At 37.1% G+C, this 22,162-nt stretch overlaps 1 protein-coding gene across 22 annotated transcripts in view; it reads left to right on the forward strand.

Moving 5' to 3' along the window:
• DYM (dymeclin) overlaps positions 1-22,162 on the forward strand; it is a 400,594-nt gene that overhangs the window by 100,058 nt on the left and 278,374 nt on the right. For 15 of the 22 annotated variants that reach the window (XM_055299796.2, XM_055232593.2, XM_055232612.2 and 12 more), the window contains 2 exons: positions 17,958-18,083; positions 19,808-19,950. The exons of 4 other annotated variants lie outside the window; for them this stretch is intronic. In XM_055299796.2, the coding sequence (XP_055155771.1) occupies positions 17,958-18,083; positions 19,808-19,950 (269 nt within the window). The remainder of the gene's footprint in view (positions 1-17,957; positions 18,084-19,807; positions 19,951-22,162) is intronic. 3 more of the 22 variants (XM_055299787.2, XM_055232634.2, XM_063639621.1) reach the window with 1 other exon arrangement.

A 22,162-nucleotide genomic window follows, 5' to 3' on the forward strand; every position in this document is an offset into this window, starting at 1 on the left:
TGACTTGGAAATGTGTATATGTTTTTAATTTTCTTTGAGTATATTTATTGTTTTGAGAATTTAAATCGGCTAATGAAACTACTCTATGAAGACCTGACTAGGGAGGAATTTGGAAACTTTTTTGTTTCTACATTTTGGACCTATTTTACTGCCTCCCAAAAATCTGTCAGGATGACAGAGTATCAGAATTTACAGAGAAAGCAATATGTGTACTTGTGATTTGCAGTAGATCTATTGTACTTCAATAAAGAGTATTGAAAAGCTTTAAAAAAAAAAAAAAATCAGACCCTCCCAGTAACCTACTTAGGCACAGGGAGAGTTTAATAAAGTAAATCACTAGATACTGTCAATTATTTGGGCATCAAACTTTGCTAAATAATCCATAGTTGATTCCTTAAGAGTCAACTTCAACTACAAAAATCCACTCCAGTGTCACAGGAGGTTTTATTTTATTTTATTTTATTATTTTTTTAAAAGTTAGGTTTATTGATGTATAATTTACATTTGGCAAAATTCATCTTTTCTGTTGTTCAGTTCTATGAGTTTTGACAAATGCATACAGTTACACACACTGAAATTATGATATAGAACAGTTCAATTACATCCCTCTCAACTCAAGTTCCCTAGTTTCCCTTGTAGTCAGTCTGTACCCCAACTCCCAGTCCCTGGTAACTACTTGGCAAGAAGTATAGCGTGATCTACTTTCCCATGTAAGTTTTTGTTTTTCTTGGAATTTAATGGCATTTCTTAGCTTTTTGTGTTTTTTCCTTTATTTTAGCTTCAATTTTAAAAATAAAGCTTTATTGAGATAGCATTCATATGCCACAAAATTCAGGCTTCTAACTTGTACAATTAATTGACTTTAGTGTATTCACAAAATTGTACAACCATCACCATTATCTAATACCAGAACATTTTCAGCACCCCAGGCAGAAGCCATGTGCCCATTAGCGGTCACTCTTCATTTCTCAGCCCCTAGCAAAACCGACCTACTTTGTGTTTCTGTGGGATTTGGCTATTCTGGACATTTCATACAAATTGTATCATATCACATATGGTCTTTTGTGTTTGCATTGTTTTACTTAGTATGTTTTCAAGGTTCATTCTAGTTGTAGCATGGATCAGTACTTCATTCTTTTTTTATTATTTTAGCCTAATTTTTGAAAGTTCTACATGTAGTCTTGGGACTACCCTCATTGACACCATCAGTCCTCTTGCTTCAGTCTAGACTGCTTGCTTTCTAGGGCTGTCACATAGCTGTGTCATCTGGGATTCCTCTTCACTATTTTCTTGGGGGGTCTCCAGTGTTGGCTGATATTCTTTAAAGCCATTGTTGGTTTATTTCCTCAGTTTTCATGTAGCACATTCTCATGTAGCTTTTGAAGAAAGTATTAGTCCTTACTTGTCTATATTTGTATGTATTTGTCTTGTGTGTCTACATTTGAATGATAGGTAGGCTACTTATGAGTTTCTGATTGAGAATCAGTATTCCCTAGAGTTTTGAAGATATTCCATTATTGTCTAATAATATTATTAGTGTTGTTAGAGGCAATTCTGATGCCATCTGATTATCATTGCTCTGTATGGTTTTTTTTTTTCTTTTCCTCGGTGGAAGATTTTAGAATCTTGGGTTTGTCTTTAGAATTCTGAAATATGGTGATGTGTTAGTGTGGCTGATATTTTTTCATTGATGGACTGCTTATTAGTCAGTAAATATTTGTTCTTCAACTGTGGGCAGTTTTTTGTGTTATTCAATATTTCTTTGTGCATTTATTCCCTCTTTTTAAATGTATTTTTATTTATTTATTTATTTAGAGACAGAGTCTCGCTCTGTTGCCCAGACTGGAGTGCAGTGGCACAATCTTGACTCATTGCAACCTCCGCCTCCCGGGTTCAAGCGATTTCCGTCTAATTTTTGTATTTTTAGTAGAGCCGGTGTTTCACCATGTTGGCCAGGCTGGTCTTGAGCTCCTGACCTCAAGTGTTCTGCCCTCTTCAGCCTTCCGAAGTGCTAGGATTAGAGGTGAGAGCCACCGTACCCAGCCCTTCCCTCTTTTTTTAAGTCTCTCTAAAACTCATGTTCAAGTCAGATACTGGACTTTGTAGATTTAACCTCTCATCTCAACTTTTTACGTCTTTTAAAAAAATTCTAACTTGTTGGAAATTTGTTTGATTTTTAGCTTTTGACCTCCCTCATCAAAATTTCTGTACTAAAATATTTATTTTTAATAGGTAATATATGTGCACGGAAAAAAAATCAGACAGTATAAAAGGGAATATAGTAAGTCATCTTCTCACTTTGGACCCTTACTGTCCAATCTTCTAGTCCCTCTGCCAGTCATAGCATACCGCATAAAAAGTGTTTGTTTGTTTTTTCTTTTCTTGAGACAGTCTCACCCTGTCACCCAGGGTGGAGTGCAATGGTGAGATCTTGGCTCACCGCAACCTCCGTCTCCCGGGTTTAAATGATTCTCCTGCCTCAGCCTCCCGTGTAGCTGGAATTACAGGCACCTGCCACCATGCTCAGTTTAGTTTTGTATTTTTAGTAGAGATGGGATTTCACCAAGTTGGCCAGGCTGGTCCCGAACTCCTGACCTTGTGATCCGCCCACCTTGGCCTCCCAAAGTGCTGGGATTACAGACGTAAGCCACTGTGCTCAGCCAAAAGTGTTTTTAAATAAAAATGATACCAGCCACACAGACTATTCTGTAAGTTGCTTTTATCACTTTTAACTTGATTTTTCCCAATCAGTACCTATAGATCAACTTTGTTTTTTTATAGCTATGTATGGATTGTCTGAATATATCATAATTTAATCACTCTTATGAAAATTTAGTTCATTTCCACTCTTTTATAAACAACACTCCAATGAATATTCATGTACATAAATTCACTTCATATATACACATATAGCCATCGTATGTATTTTAGAGTTGGCATTAATTGTGCACATTTTAAGTTTTGATAAAGATGTGATAAATTTGGTAACAATTTATTCCCTAAAAAGATTATACCAATTATAGTCCCACCAAAAGCCTCTAGTAGAGCCTTGCAAACATTGTATATTATAAAATTTTTTGTAGGTTAAAAATTGAAGTCATACTGTGATCCTTTTTTAAATTTTTTTGAGACAGGGTCTCGCTCTATCACCCAGGTTGGAGTACAGTGGTGCGATCACAGCTCACTGCAAGCTCGAATTCCTGGGCTCAAGCAAACCTTCCTCCTCCACTTCCCTAGTAGCTGGGACTACAGGTGTGTGCCACCATGCCTAGCTAATTTTTTAAATTTTTAGTAGAGATGAGGTCTTGCTATGTTACCCAGGCTGGTCTCAAACTTCTGGCCTCAAGCAATCCTTCTGCCTTTGCCTCCCAAAGTTTTGGGATGACAGATGTGAGTCACGGCGCCTAGTTATATTGTGATTCTTATGTGCATTTTCTCATTATAAGTGAAGTTGAATATCTCTTAATATTTTTAAAAGACATTTCTAACATTTGATGAAATTTTACAATCATTTTTAGTTCCAGAGAGTTCTTTTTCTCTGATTATTCCATGTTTTATGAATGTAACATTTTGAGTTGGCCTAATTGCACTTTGGACATGTACTTACCCACCATAAATTCTATACTTGTTACAATTTTGGAATATTTGCTTTATCATTATGTGTCCATCTTTTCAATCTGTCAGTCTATCTTAATTTTTGTTTTTAAGAATATTTTTAATAACTTTTGTGTTGAACTTTAGTTTATTTCAAGAAAATTTGTGGCTATATTTTAAATATTTGATGCATTTTTTTGCATATACAGTACAGTATTTAAATTAATAAAAGTTCAGTTTTTAATATTTATGGTTTTATGTTTTTTTTCTTTTTTTTTTTTTTGAGACAGAGTCTCACTCTGTCACCCAGGTGGGAGTGCAGTGTCACCATCTCGGCTCACTGCAACCTCCGCCTCCCAGGTTCAAGCGATTCTCGTGCCTCAGCCTCACCAGTAGCTGGGATTACAGGCGCCCACCACCATGCCCGGCTAGTTTTTATATTTTTAGTAGAGATGGGGTTTCGCCATTTTGGCCAGCCTGGTCTCGAACTGCTGTGCTCAAGTCATCTGTCCACTTCGGCCTCCGAAAGTGCTGAGATTGTAGGTGTGAGCCACTGCATCTGGTGTTTTTTTTTTTTTTTGGTGAGGAGTCTCTGTTACCAGGCTGGAGTGCAGTGGCGCGATCATGGCTTACTGCAATCTCCACCTCCCGGGTTCGAGTGATTCTCCTGCCTCAGCCTCTCGAGTAACTGGGATTACAGGCTTGCACCACCATGCCCAGCTAATTTTTGTATTTTTAGTAGAGATGGGGTTTCACCATGTTGGCCAGGATGGCCTCTATCTCTTGACCTCAGGTGATCCACTCGCCTTGGCCTCCCAAAGTGCTGGGATTACAGGCGTGAGCCACCGCACTTGGCCCATTTTTTTTTTTTTATAAATCATAAAAAAATGGAATGGATATTTTAATTTGTGTGATCCATCCCTTTAGTTTTTATATATGATGAAGTTGATAGGTAATGTGGTTGATAACGGTAATGAGTGGCAGTTCTGAGATTAAAATCCACATTTCTTGAATCCCAAATGCCAAGCACTCTTTCTTCTAGTGTTAAGACTTTTATAAATGAGGAGTATTACCATGTCTTTGATTTGTTAATTTTTAAAACTAGCCATTATACTAACATACCGTTGTTGACAATATCTGTACTATAGCATATTATTTTTTAGTCTTTCCCCGTATTTGACTCCTAGAATCCCCATGTTGGCATGCATTGATATTTCTAAATTTTGGTCTCAATCCTTTGAACTTGTCAGTTGTTTTTATTAAACTTATGTTCCATTTACAGTACCATCAGGTTTCTTATCCAATAGTAAGTAAAAGGAGGATTTTTTTTCCTCTGTATTCGTTGACTGCCCTTAGCCAACACTAACACCCATTTCATGAAGTCTTTTGTCTTTATCCAAGTGTTCCACTGTGCCCTAGCAGTGAAGTGCAGGGTCATGGCGCCTGTCTCTTTTTCTTCACATGAAATTAATAACTTGCTCCAGCAGTAGTTTGTTCTAGGACATTCCAGACCAGATGGTGGAAAGTTCTTGGGATAATATGGCAGCTAAAGCAGTATTTTGGCTTTTAAAGGTTGACTTTGTTTTGGTGATTGTGTAAAATGAAAATCTTCTGACATTAAAACAAGAAAGATCTGTTGGATTAAAACATTTTTCATCTTCTAAAAACCACCACACTCAGCATGGTAGAATTTTGGTTTCTTTCAAGTATTGGCCTCTCTGGCTCTTTTTCCTGATTATTTGGCACTTAAGATAGCCAAATTAATATATTTTTAATTTTGTCTTCACAGAAATGTAACATTGCTTTTGAATTCCTTTTTAAGAGCATTATAGAAAGTTACAGGAGGAAATGACATTAGAGGTCCTCTTGCACAGTGTACTTATTTACAAATAAGAAAACTGAGACCCAGAGAAGTTATTTATTGAAGTTAACAGAGTGAGTTAATAGATACTTAGAAGCAGACCCTAACTTTCTTAATTTTGAATAGGTGACTCCTGCAGCATACTGTTTGTGATTTGGGTAACTTCGTTTTTTCTTTGCTTTTATTTCAATATGTTATATTTTAATTAATAAAAGTTCAGTTTTTAATATTTATGGCAGTCTTGTTTTTAGTTATTAACTTTTATATAGATGATGCATTTATATTATTCAAAAATCCAACACGTAAAAGTATGCATGAACAATCTCCCTCTCATCCTTGTCTCCCATCTCCCTAGTCCTTCCATTGGCCTCCATAGTTAACTGCTATTCTTAGTTTCTTAGTTATCCTGCTTATAATTTTTCACAAATATAGAGATGACCTCCAACTTAATGATAATTTGACTTATGATTTTTTGAATTTATGATTGTGTGAAAGCGATAGGCATTCAGTAGAAACTGTACTTCAAGTACCTATACAACTATTTTATTTTTCACTTTCAGTACAGTGTTCAATAAATTACATGAAATATTCAACACTTTATTATAAAGTAGTCTTTGTGTTAGATGACTTTGCCCAACTGTAGGCTTATTTAAGTATTCACGCATGTGTAAGGTAAGCTAAGCTAAGTTATAATATAATAGGTTAGGGTATTTAAATTCATTTTTGGCTTTTGATACATTCAACTTACAGTAGATTTATTGGGACATAATTCCATTATTAGTCAAAGAGCATCTGTATATTCAGTTATGAATATAGATTCTTATTTCACCTTGCTTCCACATAAAAAGGTAGGAAATTCTACATATTGTTTTGAACTTTATTCTTTTTCTAGTTAACATTCTATCCTGACAGTTGTTGTACACTATATAGAACTTTCTCATTTTTATTTTTTAAATAACAACTTTATTGAGATATATTTTAAATACTAAAATTTTCACCCTTTAAAAATATACAGTTCAGTGGTTTGCAGTATGTTCACAAAGTTGTGAAACCAACACCACTATCGAATTCTAGAACATTTTCATTATCCAAAGAGAAACTGTGCACCCATTAGCAGTCACGCCTCATTTATCCCTCTCCTCTGCCCCTAGTAACCACTCATCTGCCTTCTGTCTATGCATTTCCCTATTCTGGATATTTTATGCAAGTGAAATCGTACAATATGTGGCTTTTGTATCTGGCATTTACTTCGTATAATGTGTTCAGGGTTCATTAATGTTATATAATATGTACCAGTATTTCATTCTTTTTTATGCTGAAAAGTATCCCCTTGTCTGTATATACCACATTTTGCTTATTCACCAGTTGATATACATTGGGTTTATTTTTACTTTTTGGTCATTATGAGTAATGCTGCTTTGAGCATCAATGTACAAGATTTTGTGTAGAAACGTTTTCAGTTCTTCTGGGTATGCATCTAGGAATGGAATTGCTGGATGATATGGTAACTCTGTATTTAACTTTTTGAGTTAACTGCCAAACTTTTCCACAGCAGTTTCACCACTTTACCTTCCTGCCAGCCATGAAAGAGGGTTTCAGTTTCTCCACAGCCTTTCTCACTCTTCTTCAAATGCTATATAATGTTCTGTTGTAGATCAGTATCAAAATATATTTAATCATGCTCTTATTAATGGACATTGTTAATTTGTTTTTGCTCATATCCTTTGCTCAGTTGGTATTGCCGCCTCTAGTATATCTTTCTAAAACCCTTTCTGTGTTAGAATTTAAATATTTTTTTCAGTTTGCCTGTTGACTTACTTGCTTATAGGATATTTTTGTTTTTGTCATGATGACTTTTAATAAAACAATTTTGAATAATTTAAATTTATCCATCTTTTATAGCTTTTAGGCTTAAGGATCTATAAGCTGACTCAGTTTTACCTTTTTAAACCTCATCTCTTACTACTCTTCTTCTTGCACATTGTATTCTAGCCCTACTGGCCTCTGTTGTTCCTTAAAGATACTAGGTGTATTCCTACCTTAGGGACTGCATGTGCTGGGCCCTCTACTTGGAAGACACTTCCCTTGCCACCTTGCTTCTTTCAAGTCTTTGCTTAAATGTCAAGTCCTTGTTGAGGTCTTCTTATTTAAAATTGTAACACACCTGTGATAGGTTGTCAGTAGTCCCCCAAATTTATCTTCTTTATTTAGAGTTTAGCTGGACAATGGCTGTCCAGGTAGAGATGCCATTTATCAGGATCCCCTGCAGCTAGGTATGGATGTACTAGAAGAAGAGATATATGCTACTTTTACATTTAAAAAAAAGAAATGACTTGTCTTGGAGTGCATTTTTTCCTCTTCTCTTTGGTGGGAAATTATGACAACTGGCACAAACTTTGAAGCACATGCAAAGGGTACTAGAGCTTCCTTCCCAGCATGGGCCTTGCGTATTCTTATCAAGTAGAGCCTACCTGATCTGGATTATTTTCTGGATTATGATATGGCAGAGAAATTAACTTTGATCCTGTTTTAAATACTTGAACTTTAGACCTCTTTGTCACAGCAGCTTAGCCTGTTACTTACCCTTCTACCCTAACGTGGCACTCTTCGTCCTACCTTTATACCTTACTTTTTTCATAGTACTTATCTTTTAATTTAATGTATAACATATTTATTTATCTGCCCCTCTAGATTTAAGCTCTGTGAAGCTTTTCTTATAGTAGATACCCAATGAATGATTGGAAAGACCTTCACTAAAGCATGTTATAAAGGAATTCTTCCATTTCTTTTTAGATTTAAACCTTTGATATATTTGGGATTTATTTTTGTATAGAGTCTGTGGTATGGATTCAGGTTTTCTTTTTTTCCCACAAGGTTATACAGTTGTCCTACTATATGTATTAATGTCCTTTTAGAATGTTACTAATGAAGTCCTATTACTAACTTATATAACAATGATTTAAAAATAAGAAATGTCTATTCTTCTTCCTGTTAGATTTCTCACGGGAGAGATAACTGCAGACTCAATCATCATCAGATCAAAAGGAGATTTTTTTTTAAGGCATTAATTCTTGTTTTCTCTAAATCTTGTATTTTTATTCGTATTAAGTGGTGTGTTGACATGTGACATCTCTTGATCTTTGGCTTGTAGTTACAGGCTATTTTGTAAATAATCAAGAATAACAAAGTCCAGAGTCTTGAGTTATGAATATGAGTTAGCCAAGCAGTTTGGAGGCAGAAGGGGAAGTTGAAGCCATCACAGAGACTTAGGAGATGTGAGGGAACGTGGTAACGAGGAAGCAGTAGTTGATGGATAGTTGCATTTTGCCCACGTGTGTCTTTAAAATGTATTTCTTAAATGGCTGTTCCAGAGTTTTTCTGTTTACGTCATTTTTTCCCCAGATACGTAGAACCCAAATTTGGGTTCCTTATTTTTAAACTGACTTTTTAAAAACATCAGTCATCTTCAATACTATTTATTACAGAAAATGGATTAAATGAAGGCATGGGCTACTTTGAATAAGTCTTGCTTCAAATGAATGTTGAGTAATTATTTTTGTTGTTACTACTAGTTCTGTTACTGTGGATCCAGGAGTCTAGTGATTTTTTTTTTTTAAATGTGGTGTAGAGGTGGGGTCTTGCTATGTTGCCCAAGCCTGTCCTGAACTCCTGGCCTCAAGTGATCCTCCTGCCTCAGTCTCCTAAAGTGCTGGGATTACAGGCATGAGCCAGCATGCCCAGGCATAAATTTTTCTGCAGAGTGCTAAATCATAAAAAAGTGTTTAGAAGCTGGGAGTTTCAGATATTTTTCGTCATTTAAAATTTGTACACGAATGGATGTATTTTTCTTGGTTTTGGTAAAATAGTATTAATTTCTCACTGTGCCTGTGAGCATAGTTGAAGAGACTATTCAAAAATATGTGAGTATTCACTGGTTGTCAGTCCTTGTTTTAGGTGCTAGGGATACAATACTGAGTAAGATATAAATTCTAGTTGCGAGTGGGATAGGACAGACAATAAACACATTAATATGTAATGTTAGGATGTGATAAGGGCAATGAAAGAAATAGTAATGTAGTGGTATTTTAGCCAAGATCATAAGGGAGGGCTTCTTGTGAAGTGGACCTTATAATAAAGTCAAAGACAGAGTCCTGTTGCTGTTTGATGGGAGAGCATTCTAACAGAGGGAACAGCAGCTTCAAGGCCTTGAGGCAGGCACATGCTTGGTATATCCAAGGACACTAAGCAGGCCAGTAGAGCTGAGCAGAATGAGCAAGGATGGGGAGGGTATGTGGTAGAAGATAAGTTAGTATGGATGCAGAAGTCATAGAGGGTCTTAGAGGCTGAGTTAAGGACTCCAAATTTTATTCTTAGTGGGGTGGGCAGCTGTGGGATGGTCATTATCCTTGTCTGAATATTTTTGCCCTGTGTATTTAAATTTTCCCTTGCTTTGTGGTTATAAGAACTATCCTCAGACAACAAAAATTGGAAATTAGGTTCTTGACATCTTCGCCCCCCTTCTCCCCACAAAATCATTCTGTTCTCGCTATTTTTAATATTTATACCTTTGCTACCATTTGAAGCTGTGCTTCATTGTGTATGCAGTTATGCATTGCTTAACGATGGGGATATTGTGAGAAATACATTGTTGGGCGATTTCATCATTGTGCAAACATCATAGAGTGTACTTACATAAACCTAGATGTTATAGCCTGCTACACACCTACCCTGAATAGTATAACCTGTTGCTCCTAGGCTACAAACCTGTATAGCATGTTACTGCACTAAATACTGTAGGCAGTTGTAACACAATGTAAGTATGTATCTACACATATCTAAACATAGAAAGGGTACATTAAAATATGGCATAATATGGAAGCATTATCATATATGTGGTCCATTGTTGACTGACATATTGTTATGGGACCCATGACTGTATTTTTATTATCCTCACCTCCCCACCTAATCTGGCAGATAGTATAACAATGAGTAATATTTTTATGCTGGCTGGTAGGCAAATTTTTGTTTCTTACTGAAGTTAGCACATCATCTGATTCTTACTGGGTACTAGTGGTAGGCAGACTAATGCCATTCCAAACCCCAAAGATGTACATGCTCTAATCCCTGGAACCTGTGAGTAACATAACTTACATGTCAAAAATGATGTCGTAGATGTGTTTAAAGTTAAAGACCTTTTAATGGACAGACTCATTCATTATCCTGTTGGGCCCAGTCTAATCACATGAGTCCTTAAATGAGCAAAGCAGAGTGGGTCAGAGAGATGTGATATAAGGAGTCACTCAAAGCCCTTGCTTCCTTTGAAGATGGAACAACAGATCCATGGGCCAAGGGATGTGGTGACCCCTAGAAGCCAAGAAGTGCCCTCAGTTTACACCCAGCAAGAAAACAGGGACCTGGGTCCCACAACCATGAGGAAATGAGTCCTGCCAAAAACCCAAATGAACAGGAAATGAATTCTTCTTTAGAGCCTCCAGAATGGAATGCAGCTTGCCAACACCTGGATTTTAGGCTCATGAGACCTGTACTGGACTTCTGACTCCCAGGACTGTATGATAACAAATTGTGCTGTTTAAAGCTGCTACATTTGTGATGATTTGTTAATGGCAGCAATATAAAACTAATATAGTGCTGATAGAACATATTCAGCTTCTCAAAGGAGACACCTTTAGCAAATTAGATTTAAGTACAGAATTTTCAATGGTTCATTCTAATATTTGTTAAATACCTACTATTTTCTGGGAACTGTGGGAGGAGCTAGGAATAAGAGAGGCTCCTGACTTCCCCAAACTCATGGTCTACAGTCACTTCATAAATAGTCAATTTTTTAAATTATATTTTTGAATTTATGGAAAATTTCAAGCATATAAATATAGAGAGAATAATGAAACTCCATGTGCTTGTCACTCAGCTTCAATAACTATCAACTCGTGGCCACTCTTCTTTCATGAATACCCCATCCACATCCACCCTCAGTGACACAAGGGAAATACAGACCTTGCTTTTTATTTTATCATTTTATCATCTACCCAGATTAATACAGAAAGTCAATGAATCACAACCAAAATTCTCACTGGACTTTTTTGAGGAACTGCATAAATTGACTCACTTTTATGAAATAATAAACAAATAGCCAAGTCAACCTTGACAATAAAGAATGAAGAGGGGCACTTTCCCTACTGGATATCAAGCCACTCTATACAGTTGTAGTAAGAAAAACAGCATGGTATTTCTACAAAAAATAAACCAAAGGACCCCAATTGATAATTCAAAGACAGACCTGTGTATATATGGAAAGATTACAATAAAGATTACTCCACAAATCAATGGAGAAAAACACATTGTACAGAAGATGGTAATGGGAAACACCTCTTTTATTTCATAATGACAGATCCCTACACTTTACAACATACTCAAGACCTACTACAGAAGACTTAATGACTTAGATGTGAATAAAACTAAAGTTGATAGAAGGAAGTGTACAATAAGTTTGTAACATAAGCACAAGAAAGGACTTATTAAATAAAAGCCTAAGAACACAAACCACAAAAGCAAAAATTACACATTAAATTACATCAGAATTAAAGATTACTGCTCAGCAAATGAATCCCTGGACAAAGTTAACAGGCAGATAATAGACTGAAAGAAGAACACGAAACCAATATCAAGACTATTACAAATAACTCCTGCAAACAACCAATAAAAAGACAGGAACTCTGCTAGAAAAAAAAACCAAAAGATATAAACAGGCAACCTGAAACAAGGTGATATGTCCCTATGCCCTTGAGAATGTATTATGTGTTGCCAGGCATGTGGTGATATAAAAACCCTCATGCTCTGCTGATGGGAATACTGACCAGCATAGTCAGTTTTAGAGAACCTATGTCCATTCACACAGACACAGACACACGTGTGCATGCGCACGTGCCAAAGAAAAATCCACAGAGATATGTCTGAGGAATATAGTAGGCATCCTCTAAAATGACCCCAATCACGCCTGCTTCCTGCTATTCATGCCCTTGTGTAATCCCCTCCCCTCACAGAATACAACAAAAGTGAGAGTTATGTCACTTTGGAGAGATCAGCTTACAAAATAACTACGATGTGTGTTGAGTAGCCCCTCTTGCTCTTCCGTTTGCTGGCCAGTTGCCTTGCTGTAGGCTAACATACTGAGAGGTCTACATGGCAAAGAACTAAGGGAGGCCTCCAATCAACAGCCAGTGAGGAACTGAGGTCCTCAGTCCAACCCTTGAGGAGCTGAATCTTGCCAATAGCCAGATGAGAGACCTAGGAAGCAAGGCGTCCCCCAGCTGAGGCTTCAAAACATCCATTATTTGTGGGCATGCAAAGTTGGAGGCAATCCAGGTATAACCGAGGAATTAAATAAGTAAAATGAGGCAGAGCCACACATGGAGCAGGAGCAGGAGCAGGTTGTTTTTTTTTTTTTTTTTTTTTTTTTTTTTTTGAGACGGAGTCTCGCTCTGTCGCCCAGGCTGGAGTGCAGTGGCGCAATCTCGGCTCACTGCAAGCTCCGCTTGCCGGGTTCACGCCATTCTCCTGCCTCAGCCTCTCCGAGTAGCTGGGACTGCAGGCACCCACCACGACGTCCGGCTAATTTTTTGTATTTTTAGTAGAGACGGGGTTTCACCGTGGTCTCGATCTCCTGACCTCGTGATTTGCCCGCCTCGGCCTCCCAAAGTGCTGGGATTACAAGCTTGAGCCACTGCGCCCGGCCTTTTTTTTTTTTTTTGAGACAGTCTCGCTCTGTCGCCCAGGCAGGAGTGCAGTGGCGCCATCTTGGCTCACTGCAAGCTCTGCCTCCCGGATTCACGCCGTTCTCCTGCCTCAGCCTCTCAAGTAGCTGGGAATTACAGGCGCCCGCCACCACGCCCAGCTAATTTTTTTGTATTTTTAGTAGAGACGGGGTTTCACTGTGTTAGCCAGGATAGTCTCAATCTCCTGATCTCGTGATCCGCCCGCCTCGGCCTCCCAACAGGCATGAGACACCACACCCGGCTCACATGGAGCAGTTTTAAAAGCCACAGACTAGATGTTCACTTTGCATCACAAGTAACTCTTAAAAACAGTTTTGAGAGGAAAAAAGTAAAAAAAACAATGAGTTCTATAACACAATTCTATTTACATACATTAAAAATACATGTACACATACGAATAACATTTTGTACTTGAATGTATATATGTAGAAGTAAACATATTAAACACATTAGAATGGCTATCTATGGGAAAGAAAAGGAAATAGGGAATGGAGATAAAAGAGATTAAATGAATGGATGAATATTAAATGGAGGAAAGGACAGGCCTTACAGGAGCTGATGATGATAGTGCTAAAGAATGTGACAAATTGACACATTCAACCCTATGTCTGATGAGTCTAAAACCAGGGCTTGTGGGATGAAAGGACACATAAGAGGATGGGGAACATACTGATGTGAGAAAATGTTTAAACTAATCCAGGAAACAAAAGATGTGTGCAATAAATCATTTGGGGGGGACATAATGAGGACATCCACTAAAACAGTGACAACATGAATGAAAAAGCAATCAGATTTGAATAACATTTAACAAAATAAAACTACTACCACTCAGTGACAGATCAGACACTTAAAACAGGCAAGAAAAACAGATTAATCAAGAAAGACTAAGCTTTATAAACGTAGCACCCAGAGATGGTGATGCCATTAACTAAATCAAGAACACAGGAAATGGAAAATTGCCATATATATAGTCAACTCATTATTCACAGATTCTGTATTTGTAAAATCACCTATTCACTAAAATTTATTTGTAACCCGCAAATCAGTATTGCAGCACTTCTGCTAACTGAACTAATCTACATTAATTTTCTAACTTGCACCAAAGAAATCCTAGACCAAATTTGATGACAAAAAAATAGAAAGTAAAAAATTCCAAATGAATTCACAGATAAATTATACTATGACAAAGATGATAAAGGCTGGATGTAGTGGCTCACTCCTGTAATCCCAGCACTTTGGGAGGCCGAGGCAGGTGGATCACGAGGTCGGGAGATCAAGACCATCCTGGCTAACACGGTGAAACCCTGTGAAGCTACTAAAAATATAAAAAATTAGCCGGGCATGGTGGCGGGCGCCTGTAGTCCCAGCTACTCAGGAAGCTGAGGCAGGGGAATCGCTTGGACCTGGGAGGTGGAGGTTGCAGTGAGCCGAGATCACACCACTGCACTCCAGCCTGGGCGACAGAGTGAGACTCTGTCTAAAACAAAACAAAACAAAAATTTTACTTTAAAAAGAACTAAACTAAGTCATGTGGTTTTACTTATCCATTGAGTACCCATTATAAACTAGAGTTGAGAATATAAACAACAGCAAAAATGAAAGGTTCTCTAGCTAGAGTCTCATATATTCTAGTAAGAAAGATTTGTAAGTAATTGCCACTCATACTTCAGGTTTTAAATGCCACTTTTTAAGAGACGCTTTCTTTTGATCCCATAGTTAATATCAGAGTGTCCTGCAATCCTCTCTTGTTATTACTTGTTCTTTTCCTTTATAGTCCTTTTTGGAGTGATTATTATTTGATTTTTCTTTTTTCCACTAAACTGTAGGCTTCATAGAGGCAGGAGCCTTGTCTATTTGTTGATGGATATGTCCCCAGTATGTAGCATAATGCCTATCTAGACATAGTAAGAATAAATTTTTAATCAATATTTGTTGAACAACATATGAGCAAAAATACTGTGTGATAAGCAATTTGGTATTATTTATTTCTCTGGGCCTACGGAAGACACACATGGTTCTATTTAGGAATTTGGGGAAATGGGTTTTTAGCTTGGAGTGACTCTTATTGTCATGTTGCTTCAGTATTATGTGCTGGAAGCTTTCCTTACCTCCCAGCATCAAACCCTCTACTCTTCGTTCTTCTACATTTATAGAATTCCGTGGTAAGAGAGGATGATCCAAGGTTAACACTTTTTTTGTTCTCTCACTTCTGATTGTGTTTGGCCCAGTTAATTTTGAAGGAGAACAACACTTTTTTCTAAATACGTATTCTTTCCCTAAGGTTATTAGACCTAGTAATTATTAGTAGTCATAGATTTTAGTTTAAACAAAACGAAAACAATTTAGTAAAACAATTTGTTTCTAGATCTGAGGCATACAGTAAGATGTTAAATTGTAAACCACCACAGCTGATTCTTTATTATTGATGCAATGACAAAATACATTTGCAGTCTGGCACGATGGCTCATGCCTGTAATCTCAGCACTTTGGGAGCCCCAGGCAGGCAGATCACCTGAGCACAGGAGTTCCAGATCAGCCTGGGCAACATGATAAAACGCCCTCTCTATAAAAAAGACAAAAATTAGCTGGGCATGGTGGTGTCTGCCTGTAGTCCCCAGCTACTTGAGAGGCTAAGGCAGGAGGATCACTTGAGCCTGGGAGGTGGAGGTTGCAGTGAGCCAAGATCGTGCCACTAGGTGTCAGCCTAGGTGACAGACACAGGCCCTGTTTCCAAAAAGAAAGAAAAAAAAAGACAGAATACGTTTGCAAATGTATTGGACGTAGTCATCCATCTGCCTATCTAAATAGGCTCTAACTCACAGCCAAGTATTTGTTACATCAGGATTTGGCTTTAAACTCTGACCCAAGTGAAAAGCTAGCCAGGTGACTATTGAGTATGGATTCCAGACAGGCGTGGGCTATGTTATGAATGAATGATTATTGTGATACAAAATTTTTGGGAGTTCTGAGCACCCAAATCAAATCATCATTAGTAAATCATAACATGACAAGAAACATCAAGTTTGTCTTTCATTCAATTCATGAAAGAAGAACAAATACAAGAATTGCTTTATTTTATTTTTTTAATTTTTAATTTTTATTTTTTGAGACAGAGTCTCACTCTGTTGCCCAGGCTGGAGTGCAGTGGTATAATCTCGGCTCACTGCAACCTCCACCTTCTGGGTTCAAGCGATTCTACTGCCTCAGCCTCCTGAGTAGCTGGGATTACAGGTATGCACCACCATGCCCAAGAATTGCCTTTTACAGGTTAATTTTTACAACAGTGATTATGGAAATTTCAGGAAAGAGATTGTTCTACAATACTTTAAAAGTCAGATTTCTGAGTAGAGGTGAGCTTTATTCAACATGTAATAAGGCTAATTGCGCGGGTCTGTTGTGTTTTTCTTTTTCCTATGTGTCATTTTTAAATATATTTTTTTCTTTCTTTATTTTGTGTTTTTGAGACGGAGTTTCGCTCTTATCGCCAAGGCTGGAGTGCAATGGCACAATCTCGGCTCACTGCAACTTCGGCCTCCCAGGTTCAAGCCATTCTCCTGCCTCAGCCTCCCGAGTAGCTGGCATTACAGGTGCCCGCCACTATGCCCGGCTAATTTTTTGTATTTTTAGTAGAGATGGGGTTTCACCATGTTGGCCAGGCTGGTCTCAAACTCCTGACCTCAGGTGATCCACCCTCTTTGGCCTCCCAAAGTGCTGGGATTACAGGCGTGAGCCACCGAGCCTGGCGTTTTAAACATATTTCTATCAGTAATAACTCCTTAAGATATCTGGTAGAATTTAAATTTTTCCAGTTCTAGAATCAAGTCATCATTAATTTGTTTAATGAGATTTCATTTAAGTAGGTGTTAAGTATTTTTCTTTGTTTTTCATAATTATTTCATTTTTATAAAAATATTTTAGTATTCTTTTGGTGCTGTTGCTCTTTTTGCTGTGTTGTTGAGGTTTCTACTTCCTTGGTCTTAACATGTTCTCCATTATAATCCTGTTTAAACTTTTGCAGTAACTGGAAATTTCTGGATGCCTTTATTCCTCTGTGTGCTTTCTGTTCAGCTGAATCTTTTTATTTGATCTAAGACTTGTTTCTCAAAGGGGTTTATGATCTTGAGAGGACAGAGTAACCCTTCATAATCAAAATATGCTTAATAAAACAGGAATAACTTATTTACTGTTAATATTTTGCTGAACATGCAAAGTTGACCTTGAGAAAGGTAGGCACTAGAGACACAAGATCTAGGGTATGTTGTTGTTCTGACTGTAAAGTGATCGTCAACATGAAAAGGCATTGTTTTCTTCCCTACGCCCTACCCTCTCTTCAGCTTTGCAATGTGAGTATTTGTCTCTGTATTATCACTAAACAGAAATGAACGTAGAGGTCTAGAGTGGATCTTCAAAACAGAACACTGCTGGTAACTATTTCCACTATACACAAATAGACTTGTCATTTAATAGGAGATGGGAACTGGAAAATAGGGAAATAAAGGGATAACTAACCCAAATACACCAGCTAACGACAGGGAAGGAGTTTAATATTTTTGCTTGACTTAATTTTTATATTAAACATATTAATATTTTTCAGTAACCTGAAAATACTGAATATTTAGATTTGAGTTTTTAAATGTACAGTTCATTTAGAAAAGAATAGTGTCTTAATCTTCCAAAGTGATTATTACTCTGTTTTTCTTCCATTTCAGAGATATTACATATGAAATATCAGTAGAAGCTATATCAACAATGGTCGTTTTCCTTTCCTGCCAACTCTTCCACAAAGAAGTTTTGCGACAGAGCATCAGCCACAAGTATTTGATGCGAGGTCCATGGTATGTTTCTACTTTACGTATGTCTAGTTTTTTCATTGTATAAATCTGTTTTTCCAGTCTTGTCCTCTTACCTGAGTATCGTCCCATATCTCCAACCAGGTGTTTCCTCTAGTCGTTCTATTGTCTCTTTAAACCCAGTGCATAGGGAACCGCATTTGGCTTTCCTGTGCCATCTACCCATCCTCCCTGTTCTTCCTGTCCCCTAGCTTCATTACCTTCTCCAGTGGTTGCTTCGTAGAATTGAAACTTTGAAATCATCTTTTTCTTCTGTCTCCTTCATTCTCTCTATGTTTAAGCAGTCAAGTCATATTTGTTATTCAGATTATTTTTGTATCTTCCTCTTCTCAGCAGTCCCTTTGAAACAACTGTGATCTATGCCCCCTCACTCTCTTTGGACTTCTCCAACAACCTCTTTGCTAACTATTCCTACTTCTTTGAGTCTGCAAATATTTGCTGTGTGCTAACCATGTGCCACACATGTTAGACTGTGGGGCTATGCTCTTGAGCAGAAGCTTACGATCTCCTAGAGGGTGTGGATGCAAATGACCAACACACATGCACATACCTGACCTTGTATTAACATAATCTTCACAAAACTTTAAAAATGTAAAACACATCCAAATAAAGTACCTTTGAGGAAAGTTCTCAGGTAGTGGGGAGCTTTGTCTTCTTCATATTCTTTTTGCTACCCTGATTATTCCTGTGGCATGTATGTTCTTTGAACATATTTGAAAATCACTGAGGGAAAGGACCTGGGCTTTGGAGTCAGAGGTTTGCATTGGAACCCTCTCTGACAGAGACACTCAGAATGACACTCAGAATGACCATGGTTTGAAGTAGTGCTGGCATCATGGGACTTTGTGCATCTTTGCTAAAACAAGATTGTGAACTTCATTCCTTATAGTGCCAGAGTATTCAAGTTGCTTTTTAAAAATAGACATAGAAGGTGTTAGTGTTCTTATTTTCTAAGTAAGGTTTTTATAGTATCATTGTGGTGCCAAATATTTAAACCGTAATATGTTCTTTACTTATTTTTGTGGTTCATCTTGGAAACCATATTTAAAAAGCTCAATAGTACGTTAAAGAATCTGTTAAAAAGTTTACTCTAGATTGCAGGAATTAGTTTAATACCAATTGAATAATTGAATAATTTCGTACTTAAAAAGTATAGTCCTATTGTTATTTTTAAATTCTTACTTTTTTCTACTGATTCTTTATTACTACTTCCCTTCAATTGCCAGATAATGTGTTATGCACTAAATTTATAATAGCTCACAGTGTTATACAGAATATAGATAAAGTAACTGAAGTTCAAGAGTTCAAGTGGGCTGGGCACGGTGGCTCACACCTGAAATCTCAGCACTTTGGGAGGCCAAGGCGGGAGGATCGCTTGCTTGAGTTTAGGAGTTTGAGACCAGCCTGGGCAACATAGTGAGACCTTGTCTCTACCAGACCTTGTCTCTCCCTGCTGCAGAAAAAAAGGATTTAAGTAATTTGATCAATATCTTATGATGTGATAAGAGGAAAAGCAAGGATTAAGCCTCAAAATTGCTCTCAAAGCCCATGGTCTTCACTGTTGTGTACAGTGCTCAATTTCTGTGAGTTGTGCCAATAGCCCTTTTATATTAACAGATAGTGTTAATGGCAGAATTATTTCTGTATTGTTATTCAGAATTAGATGACTCCCATAAATATGAGTTTGATTTTTTTTCCTTTTTGTGTAGTCTTCCATATACCAGCAAACTTGTGAAGACCTTATTATATAACTTTATCAGACAAGAAAAGCCACCTCCTCCAGGAGCCCATGTTTTCCCTCAGCAGTCGGATGGGGGAGGACTGCTTTATGGACTTGCATCAGGAGTAGCAAGTAAGTTTTATCAGATTTTTTCAATTCTTTGGTGCACATAAATTTTATCTATTTAGGCATAAGAAATTCTGTTTGCTTGGCTGCCGCCATTAATAGTTACATTGAATTTGTGCAGCTGGTTAAATGTGAAAACAAAGTAATTAAAATATTAATCGTTCTGTTTTGTGCAGTGATTTATGTAAAATGTATGCAAATAATGAATAGATTACCTACAAAACATCATTTTTTCAGGAAGAATGTTTACACATAAATATGTGTATTGCATGAATTGTAGCTGTATAGTAAAAATAAAATTAAGCATTTGAAAACTTATAACACTACTTGTATTATAAGAGGAAATCTATTTTAGGTTATTTTAAGGTATTTTTTGGTTAGGATTTCATGTGACTAATTAGGTGCAGTTTTCCTATTACACTAAGTGCTTTATTCAGTGACAATTGAATATTTTGCAGAATTTTGTAATAAGCTGTGAAATGGCACAAACTTGAGTTTTGTTTGATTGGGTGCAAATTTCTTAAGTGAAGAAAGCTCTTCCCTACCTTACAGTAAGTCCTCATTTCTGCTTCACTTCACAGTATTCAGACTACAGACACTAGAAGTAAGAGAGTAGTTCTGGTGGAGGGCCTGGGTCATGTGAAGTTATGTAAATGAAACTTCCTAGAGCGACACTTTGGTACTTGTGAGGTCTGCCTGGGAGCTCCTTACTCCTCCTAAACCTGCAGCATGTCCTCTCTTTAATCACGTAGGACAGAGTCAAATGGAACACATTTCCACAGCTGCATTATGGCTGTGGCGTGCTCCACACTCCAGCTGGACATCAGTTTGATATGAAAAGGTAGCACTGTGATAACTTACTAGTGTTGGGAGCTTCTTTGGATTCAGAGGCCTCTTCAAAAGGCAGTAGACTTGGTCTGTTAATTAACAGAAATCAGTGAACCAGACTTTCTTAGATTTGCCTTCCTTTGATTTCTTTTAATATTATGAATCGAGTCACACTTGTGATCACTTCTGCCTTTGGTGCTGAGCAGCCTGCCAAGAGTGCCACACCTGCATAGGTTCTTTGAGTTACTCCTATCCAGTTTCCTCATTATTTCAGGGGCTTTTTGTGTCCCATGGAAAGGCTTAATTGATCTATTACTGTTTTCTTTTTTAAAAATCATTAAACTGGTACAAGTATTTAAAAGCTGAATATTTCCCAATATTCCAATATGGTTAGAGGTTTTTTGGGGGTGGCAGAGATAGTATAAGCCTGTAAGTGCTTTGTTCAAAACAATGGCAATACTTGGCAATTTTTTTAAAAAGTAAACATAGATTTGTGTACAGTTTTTGGGTTTTCTTTCAGTTATGTGTCATATCAAAGGGAACCCAGTATTGTATGTGGTGTCATTAGTGTGCCAGGTGCCAAAAAACATGAATTTAACTTTAGATCTTTTCCTAACTAGATAGCAGGAAGGAAGCCCCTTAATTTTCCTAGCTCTCAGTTTCCTTGTCTATCTAATTAGAAGGTGGGTTGAGATGGTGATTTCTGAGATTATTACTACATATCTTTCTATGGTCTTTTTTTCCTCACCATTTTAAAATTTAATATTCAGTTAAGTGCATTAAAATAGATTTATGGTTTTTAGTGTGCTATATAGTCACAAGACATTTTACACAGCTTTCTTCCTAAATCTTTATAAAACTATTCATGTAAAGGTATAAATCAAGATGGAGGAATTATGGATTCATTATTTCATGATATGTGTGACTCAAAGGATTATAAAAAAACAACAAAAGGACATTCTCCTAAAAAGCACAGCTGTGTTCTGTGGGCAAAATGAAATGTAAAAACGATCACAGTCATGTAATTTTAAGTTAATCCACATTCCAGGAAAGTCAATCAAGTTGCCAGGATTTGACTTAAGTTGTGTGATCACTTCTGATGATCTTTTGGTTGGTAGTTAAAGAATTCCCTTACTTTACTATTGGCTTGAGAAAATATGATTTGGAAGTTCCTCACTGAAAAAAATTATATTCCAAAGCCAAATGTAAATTATAAACTCGTTTGGATTATATTCATTTTTGTTGGGATTGAAGTTTTCCTGGATATAGCAAGCATTTCTTTTCATAGCAGTGTGTGCATTGTATGTGTTGCTTACATTATTTCCTTTGAAACAGAGTGCCTTGTTGTAAAAAACCTTACAGTTCCGGAGTGAAATTTATTGTCACTGAC

Source organism: Symphalangus syndactylus, chromosome 1 (genome assembly GCF_028878055.3).
Source record: "Symphalangus syndactylus isolate Jambi chromosome 1, NHGRI_mSymSyn1-v2.1_pri, whole genome shotgun sequence".
In the NCBI taxonomy this organism is placed as follows: Eukaryota; Metazoa; Chordata; class Mammalia; order Primates; family Hylobatidae; genus Symphalangus; species Symphalangus syndactylus.